Here is a 9052-nt window from a genome sequence, read left to right as displayed (position 1 = left end):
TTTCACACGCGAGGGAACTGAGGCTGAGAGAGTCAGGTATCATATATGCTGTACCGGGTACAGCTGGGTCTGAACCTAGGTGCACATCGTTTGTCACCATGCTGTCCCCCTCGAACTTACAGTGGAGTCCTGGTATAGTGGGCTAGCCAAGCAGCCGTGACAGTCCGGGATACAAACACCTTAATGACCTTTTGCTGCCTTTAAGCCGTTTATAATCTGGGGAAGGTGAGGGAAGTGGATCTGGAGTGCCTGCCTCTGGTTCAGTCCAGAGTAGGGCTGGCAGCTGGGCCTCACTTCTGCAAGGCCGGCCGCCCACTCCAAAGCAGCTGCCTCGATTTCAGTTCACAGGTATTTCCCATAAATGCTCATCACTGCAGCCCTCCTTACCTGGCCCCCCTTCCTGCCTAACCCTTCTCTTCTCTGGCTATGCACACCTGCGGGCGCATCCGTGTGGGCCGTTCACCACAGCTGGGGTGGTAGGTTTGCCCCCAAGTCCTCTAAAAAAAAGGAAAACCGATTACAAAACTCCACTCAGCATTATTTTCAATATGCAAAATACACTTTATTACCTGGAGTTACCCCGGCATCCCCACATGGTGTAGCATATTTCAAACCAAGTGTTTCATCGATAAATACTAAACAACACCCACTATGAGATCAAATACTTCCAGGGGAGGTGGCTTACTGACAGTGGGGATAAGTGAGTGTTCTAGGGAATACTTCACAGGTTTTATTTTCATAGCTTTTTGGATTGGAAAGTTATGGACCATTTTTGCACATGTACGGAAGTTGCTCTCTGCCTCTCCAGACATCTAACCTTGAATTTGCTTCCCTTTAGTCTCGGTGACTTTTCCTCTGTCCTGTTCACTTTCACTTCTGGTTGGTCCAGGTCAGAGTGCAGAGACACTAAAGGGTCTGTAGGAGAGAGGGAAGGGGAACCGTAACGACAAGGAGACCAGGAGCAACTCTGGGATGTTCTGGGAGTGGAGCTGGGGAATCCCGTGTGACGCACTCTGCAGCCTGACTCCTTCAGCAGCTGGCAGGAGTTGGGGAGATCCTGTGTCCCTGCCCAGCGTGGAATCCACTGGGGAAGGGGAGAGCAGTGGCTGAAAAATGGGCCCTTTGGACCAACTCCGACCCTCCCTCAGGGCTCTTTGGAGTCAAGCAGGGGCCTTTTACATTTCTCTCTCTACCCCAGGGTATGCTGTGTAGTAAGACCCTCAGTAAAATGTTTGCTTGGCAAATGACTGAATCTAACCATCATATTTACTTTAAAAGAACTGATGGAAAAGCTAGCCTGGCTGTTTTTTGACTGACTGGCCCATTAGGATACCCGAACAAGTCGCTTTGAGGGTGAGCCTCTCACATGTCTTCATGTTTGCAGGAGGCCAGCCAGGTCCAGACCTGTCCGCTGGCCGTGCCCTGGGGCAGCTCTGGAGGGCCTCTCTGAGCAGCAGGGCCTGGGGCTGGGCCCGCAAGGCCAGAACCACGACTAGGAGAGGGGTCAGGCTGGAGCAGGGCCCAGAGAGGAGACTGGACGACCCAGGGCACTCGGGCACCACGGGACCCTAGACCACCCACAGGGCAGACCTCAACCGGGAATGATTTTTGGTGCGTGAGGTGACCTTCTATTTCTCTAAGTAATGCATGCTATCTTAACAAGGAGTTTTCTAAAACAAAGAATAAACCTCAACACCTTAAAAAGAAGAAAAACTTATAACAAAAACACTTGGTGTCTTCCAGAAGGAAATGCTGAATTTCAAATAAAGACAAGTATTTTGTGTGTTATTTTTTCTCACTATAAGAGAAGCAAAGACATTATCACTTGGGACCTGTCAACTAATTTGTGTATGTAATTACTTTTTCAATGCAATAAATATGAATATACTTCATATGGCTATGACCTACTATGATACCTTTAGTATCCTGAGTGGATACTGCTAATTCCAATACACCTAATACTACCAGCAGGTTTTTAAGTAAGTTTACTGTCTTGTGTTCCCACACAGAAAGGTTTTGTTGCTTTGAGAAGCACTTGTGTCACAAACAGCATCCAGCTTTTCCCTCAAATGACAGGAAATATCCTGTCCAAGGGATCCATCATCACAGACTTCATACATCAAACATCCTGTCCCCTTTATGCATCTCTCTCCTCCATTTATGACAGTCCACACAGAGGGAAATGTTTGATCTGAAAAAAGACAACGCGAGACTGAAAAAGAAACTTCTACGATAGAAACATTTTTAAAAAAGGGTTTGTGTGCAATGACGTTTGGAATTGGGATTTTCTTCTATCGCAGACCGATCAACGCGGTCTGCCTCGTGCAGTCCGTTAAGGTCAGCACTTGTAGAGGAAAGTTCTCGAAGACACGGGGCACACTGAGGAGAATCAGATTTTAAAGGGCTCTGAAAACAAATTTGATTCAAGGAAGGACTAGGGGACACATTAAATGCTGAATCTGATCGGTAACCGAACGGGTGGAGACTGTATAATTAGAATAACCTTAAAAATGGGTACATTCTAAAAAGTGGTCAAAATGCAAAGCACTGTACTTGAAGGTGTTCCAGGGCTGAAGGCCCGCACCAGGATCTTTCCAGGGGTGGACGTTTTAACAGTAAGATCGGGGACGCCGAGTGACCTCGCAGCCACGCAGTCGCTCCTTTTAGCTACGTTGCAATAACCCTCAGATCCTCTAGAAGAAAGATCTATTTACATTGGATGGTTTCAAATTCTGTATGCTTGGTGAGGAGATGATTAAGCCCAGACCTGCAAAGGCACAAACAGATCACTGTTAGTAGTTAACGACTTGTGAAACTTGAGTTTAAAGACATAAAATCAAGGTTACACACACACACACACACACACCATCCAAAATGAAGCACGCATATGTGTTGGACCTTACTTGTGGCAACTCAGAGGTGTTTTTTCGGACCTGCCTCGTCCTGGCTCTGCTTCCCCGTCTGCAGGGCACCTGCGGCCTTCTTACTAGGGGCTGGAGACGCGTAGGCTGCGTACCACACCACGTGCACCCACACACCTCCCGGAGCACATGAACGCGACTTTGCTAATTTGGGCAACTCTGGCCCTGGAAGATGAACTCGCAGATAACTTTGTCGTTTGTTTCAGGAACTTCACAAAAATCCCTGATTTATCTTAAGAGCAGGCTACTCAACTACTCTCTTTAGAAAAGACACTCACTTCTTAGGCCTACACAAAGCATCACAAATGAGCGGTTACTTTTCAAGACTGTCTTCCAAATCCTCTCCCTCCCCCAACTACGTGTCCAGCAATCTTAAAACTATTGTGCCACAAATTTGTCTAATCCTAATGAAATCCGTCCATCTGGCCTTAAACCAGACCCCCTCCCCACACCTCATAAACATCTCTGTTTTCCCCTTCTGAGACGCCACTAAGCCTGTCAAGTTTGTGCTCTGTCCCCACTGAGGTAAGAAAGAAACTTAGCTTTGCTGTATGACAGGCTATTTTGGAGGTATTTCTGGAGAGCCAACATCCGGCAAGGTCACAGAGCTCTTTGAGAATCTGATGAAAGCCATGAAGATGCTTTCCCCCAGAAAAATGGACACATGAAATGTGACCTATAATTTCAGGGGCTTCACGGGTTCCCCAAAGCCCCTCTGTGGGTCTCACAAAGGTGTGTCACCACAAATGCCCCACTATTGGGAGGTGAGCTTGGCACCCTGTGGTTTGCCAAAGGCTAGAATCAGAAGAATCCTGCTTTCGGGATCAAAGGGGACTGTTTGGAATACCCGGCCCCATTACTCCCTCAATTACGTGCTGACACACAGTTGTTTAACCTATGCTCGAACACCTGCATTGATGGGGGACTCACGACCTCTCCGGGGCAACGCATCCCTTCTGTGGCCACAGACAGAGCTGAAATTAGAGCTCTGTCTGGCTGACATGACCCAGGCTTACTTGAGCCTCTGCTTTACAAAGCCAGTCACCCCTCTCACACACAGAGTAACATAAAAGAACGTCTCTCTTACTCTTAGGGTATGATCCCATGATCCTGAGCAAAAAGCGGTTCCATCAGGGGAAACTCGGAGCGTACTAACGCGGTTTTCATGTCCAAACAGGATGGAGACTCGGGACCCCTTCAGGACATCCCAGACATTGATGGTATAATCGTTGTATCCAGCAAACAGCAGGCGACCTCAAAGCAGGATATGATGGTTACTGAACCAGTTCTTCCCTTTCTGTTTTTCTTTTCATGACTTCCACTCACACAATCATGCAGTCGCTTGCTCATTCACTCACTCAATCCACAGCGATCTTGCGTCCACTTCGTGCCAGGCACTGTGCTGTGCCCTGAGGACTCCGCGAAGACAGCACAGTCACTGCCCCTTGTGGACGGTGCTGGTGGGCAGGCAGACACGTGAATGGACACGTGGTAGCACAGGGAATACGGGCGACAATGGGAGTGCTTAGCTGTGTGTATAATGCTGTGAGATCTCGGAGGAAGGGGGATCAGGGAGGGCACTGCGCAGGAAGTGGTAGGAGCTGGCTCTTGAGGGCTGAGGAGGGGTTCGCAGGCAGAGAGGGGAGGCAAGAGATGTTGCGGGCAGAAGTAGCAGCATGCCGGCGTAAAAGCACGCATTTAGACTGGGGGGCGGCGTCTGGGGAAACCGGTCCTATCAGAGCTGCCTTAACTGTTACTAGCAGCCTCCCCAGCAGTGAGGACAGAGGCGCCGTGAGCCTCAAGGCATCGGGAAAGGGCTCTTGCTTCACCCCCTGCACCTCTGGAGAAGTCCCTTTTCAGGGACGAAGGGGAGACTGGAAGGCTGAGGAGGAAACGCCTAAGGAACAGCCCTGCAGAAGTGAAGTTGCCTGCCTCGTTGTCTTGAAGAACAGCAGCAGGGGGACAGCCTTCATCCCCCATAAAATGAAGGGGGTCGTGAAGGAAAACCAGGGCAAATGCAGACTGCTTAACGCATTGGCTCATGGGAAGTTCAGCTGAGCGAAAGCTTGATGGAGAGCTGGGTTTCATTTAGGTCCCGATTTACAGTCCTGGGAAAGTTTCCGAAAGAAAATCTTACCACTGAGGGAGAAGTCCACACTGGATGCTCCAAATATGATACTCTCTTTGGAATAGATGGCGACCTCCCTGTCTGCCCGGAGGTCATAGAGGCGACACTGGGGTGACAAAGAAGACAAAGAAACACTTATTTCTGGCTCCAGGTTGGTGAAGAGAGGACCACAGGGCTATAGGCAGGTGCTGGTGGCTTGTGTAGTTTGGGGGATGAGGGAAATACCTCTAGTTTTCTACCCTGTTTTCTCCTTTAATCCCGATTGCTATTAAACTGCATGAATCAGTGGAAATTCAAAGAAACAGAAAATACAGAAGATTTTGGAGGGATACAAAACCAAAAATGAAACCCCTCCTTTTTTCCGATAAAGAATACATATTCATTGTAGAAAATCAAGAAAAACTCAGAAATACCTAAAGAAGGAAATAAAAGTCACCCTAAATCCTAGAGGCATTTACTAACATCTGGGCTATTTCTTTCAGTCTTATTTCCGTTATATGTGTGTACTTAAATGGGGTGGATATTTCATGATGACTTCTATTACTATCAGGTTATGAGCATTTTTCTCATGTCATTAAATAATCTTCAAAAACACACGACCAACTTGGTTGTTGACTATGCCTTGTGTGGATATACTGAGTCTGTTTAACCATACCCTGTTAGGAGTTTGGATTGTGTCTAATTTTTCTCCTTTATAAATAAAATTTTGATGACCATTCTTTTTTTTTTTCATTTTAAATCATTTTATTACCACAGAAAGAAAAGACTGCCCATTTACACTCACTCCCTAGCTCAAAGTGATCACTAATGTACTTTCTATCTCTATAGATTTGTTTAGCAGACATTTCATATAAATAAAATCATACATGTGGCCTTTTGTGTCAGGCTTCTTTTACTTAGCTTAATGTTTTTGAGTATGCATACTTTATTTTTTTTTAATGATTTTTTATTATATTATGTTAGTCACCATACGGTACATCCCCGGTTTCCGATGTAAGGCTCGATGATTCATTAGTTGTGTATAACACCCAGTGTACCATGCTTTGATGACCATTCTTATGTAAAAATCTTTATACATATCTCTGATGTTTTCCTCAGAATAGTTAAGGAACAGAATCCTCAGAGTAAAACTGTTTCAAGAAACAGTATGACTGGATCAAAGGGGAGGGATGTTTTGAAAGCTCTCGGCTCATATGGCAAGACTGTTTTCCAGAAGTGTGGAACCAACGGGCCTCACGCCAGGCCCTTGCACCACATCATGTCCACAATGTAGCATTTCACTGCTAATCCGAACGAGCACTGATCACTTCAACTTGCATTTACTGGATTACGGGTGGTCTGAAAACATTTTCAGGTGTTCATTCGCCATTTTGGATTTTCTACTTTGTCAACAGTCTACATGTTATCGAACTCTTTTTAAAATTGGGGTGGGTATCTTATTGATGGGGCAACCCCCTTCATAGCTAAAGGATTTCGGTCTGTCATATAGATGGCATTTTCGTAGATGTACGCCCTTATATTTCACTATACGTTTTTTGGCATATGGAATTTGTACATTTTCATTTTTTAAAAAGATCTTATTAATTCGGTATTTGTCTTCCCTCTGGCAAACCCTGGACCAACCTCTTTCCCTAGGCTGCCTGGGCAGGTGTAGGAAAAGGCACATCTAGGGCAGATGAGACACAGGAGAAATAATAAGTATCCAAAATATTTACTTATAGCAGTATTTCTTAACAGGAAAAAAAACTTGAAAAACCTAAATGTCCAAAAATAGACTACTTAAGTACATAACAGCATGTCCGTAACATGGAATACTATTCAATCACTAAGAAAATACAATGTAGATTGGCTACGTCGGCACAGGACAATGTTCACAATCCACTGCTAAGTGAAAAAAGCACATTATAAAGCATTTTGTTTTAAAATAAAAAAGACAGAAAGGAATTCACCCAACTGTGACTTTACTTGGGTTGGGAGATTAAGATACTTTAATCCCCTTCCCAAGTTTGCCTCGATGAATTCACTTTACTCCGGTAGTCAGAAAAACATTAATTTTGAATAACGAAATTAAATCATTGCATCTTTCCTTCGAATAAGAAAAGCTCTCCTAACTTAGATACACGGAACATACCGTAGCGTCATCTGATCCTGAAGCAAAGGCATCCCCACTCGGGTAGTACCTGCAGAGGGAAAGTGTGGACAGAAAGCACTTAATTCAGAGTGGTGACTCTCAATCCTGGACGCCCAACAGGATCATCTGGAAATCACCTGGGAAGGTTGTCCCAGGCTGGGCCCGTGGAATCGGAGTCAGCATCCCTACTGCTAGGGACATAAGGACCACTCTTTACAGAGCCCAGAAGGGGAGGCCGATCTGGCTGCCTCACTGGCCTCTAGTTTTCTTCCCTGTAAGCAGGAGGACAGTGACAATGGCCTCACAGAGTGTTGGTGAGGAGTAACTGACATCATGTGTGCATTCGCACCAGGCACTGAACACAGAGCAGGCCACCTGTAACCGTAGCTTCCATTGATCACACACCACATTCCTGGGACTTGGCTCAGCTCCGGGATCAGAAAGGGATTATCTGCCCAGACACTAGAATCGCATATACAAAGCCTTGTGCAGATCTCTGCACTGGCCACGGCCTCCTCTGGCAAGGGACTTTACCTTGCCCAGCCTCAGTTTCCTCATTTGACAAGCAATGAGGATGATGATGCATTTTCCCTGTTGTAAAGACCGAACAAGATAATATAGGCAAAGAACTTGACATGGTGCCAAATGAAAAACATGCAACAAATGACGCTTATTGCTGTTACATTCATTCTCTTCTCGGTAATCAGGCTTCCTGGGGAGAGGGGAGTCCATACTGAGACCTGATGGATGTGAGAGGAAGAGGGGTCAGGGGAGGGGGAACAACATGGGTGAGAGAATGTGCATTTTAAAGAGTGAACATATAGGGGTTTAACTTATCTTTGTGGCTTTACATTCTACCCCGCATCTTACCAACTTTACTATCTATGTTAATTTCCTTTGATGTTCTAGGTAATTACTGCACATTTGCTAAAAGCAATACTCTTTTCCCTTTTTCTCTATCCTACAATTGAGGGCAAGGACCTACAAAGTCTTATCAACATTTCTATTACTAATGTAAATAAGCCCTGTTATCTTGTTCTTGCTTTTAAGGGGAACAAGTCTAGTGTCTTTCCCACTAAGTATAATGAAGATTCTTGGATGATTATATTTCAAATGCTGTCTTCCAAATTTACATGTCAATTCCTCGCCTCTCTCTTGGGAACCAGTTCATAGATCCTGCTACCTACTCAACATCTCCACTTGGGTGGATAACAGGCATCTCAGGTGTAACTATCCCAAAACAGAGCTCTGGAATCCATGTGCGACAACTGCCTCCTGCCTGCACTTCCCTCAGTCTTATGTCTTAGTAAATGGATCACTGCTTACTGCCCCTTGTAAAAGGTTTGGGTTCCCGAGCTCAGGGTTCTTCTCCTGTAATGCAACCCCTAGCCTGTGCATTGGGCCCTCTCCATTGGGACCTCTCCATTTCACCCTGTGGAATTGGGGCTCAGGTCCCCAGCACAAAAATGCTGATACCCTGGCTACTGCCATTGCTAGGAGTAATAAACCGTCCTTCATCTCGAATCCAGGAGTCTCGTGCCTTCTACCAGCATCCATAAAACTGTGGCAGCCTAACTTGATAGCTCGCAGCTAGGGTAAAATCTCAGAATCATCACAATTCTGGACATTTCTGTCTCTACAACGTCTTCTTTAGTTTTAGCCATCGTCACCTCTTTCTTGAACTCACACAACTTTCTAATTGGCCATCACACTCCTCTTCTTGCTTCCCTACAATCTAGTCTCCAGATAGCAGCTAGAGTGATCTCTTAAAGGCAAAACAGAGACCACGTCAGCCACCCCCTAAACTGGCCTTTGGTTAGGTCCCTCCACATCTCATCTTAACCTAGCTCTCTCTGCAAGAAAGTCAGCCTT

General features: G+C 45.8%; 1 protein-coding gene across 2 annotated transcripts in view; it reads right to left on the bottom strand.

The window, feature by feature from the left end:
- Positions 1 to 537: 537 nt before the first annotated feature.
- GNB5 (G protein subunit beta 5) overlaps positions 538 to 9052 on the bottom strand; it is a 70979-nt gene continuing 62464 nt past the window's right edge. For both annotated transcript variants that reach the window (XM_040620627.1, XM_040620628.1), the window contains exons 8-11: positions 7181 to 7229; positions 5059 to 5155; positions 4009 to 4175; positions 538 to 2767 (exon numbers count right to left, since the gene is read on the bottom strand). In XM_040620627.1, the coding sequence (XP_040476561.1) occupies positions 2756 to 2767; positions 4009 to 4175; positions 5059 to 5155; positions 7181 to 7229 (325 nt within the window). In that variant the 3' untranslated portion in view covers positions 538 to 2755. The remainder of the gene's footprint in view (positions 2768 to 4008; positions 4176 to 5058; positions 5156 to 7180; positions 7230 to 9052) is intronic.

The sequence above is a fragment of the Ursus maritimus genome, unplaced genomic scaffold (genome assembly GCF_017311325.1).
Source record: "Ursus maritimus isolate PB19 unplaced genomic scaffold, ASM1731132v1 scaffold_35, whole genome shotgun sequence".
Taxonomy (NCBI): Eukaryota; Metazoa; Chordata; class Mammalia; order Carnivora; family Ursidae; genus Ursus; species Ursus maritimus.
The sequence above is the reverse complement of the archived record's forward strand: the minus strand, read 5'-3'. Positions and strand labels throughout refer to the sequence as shown.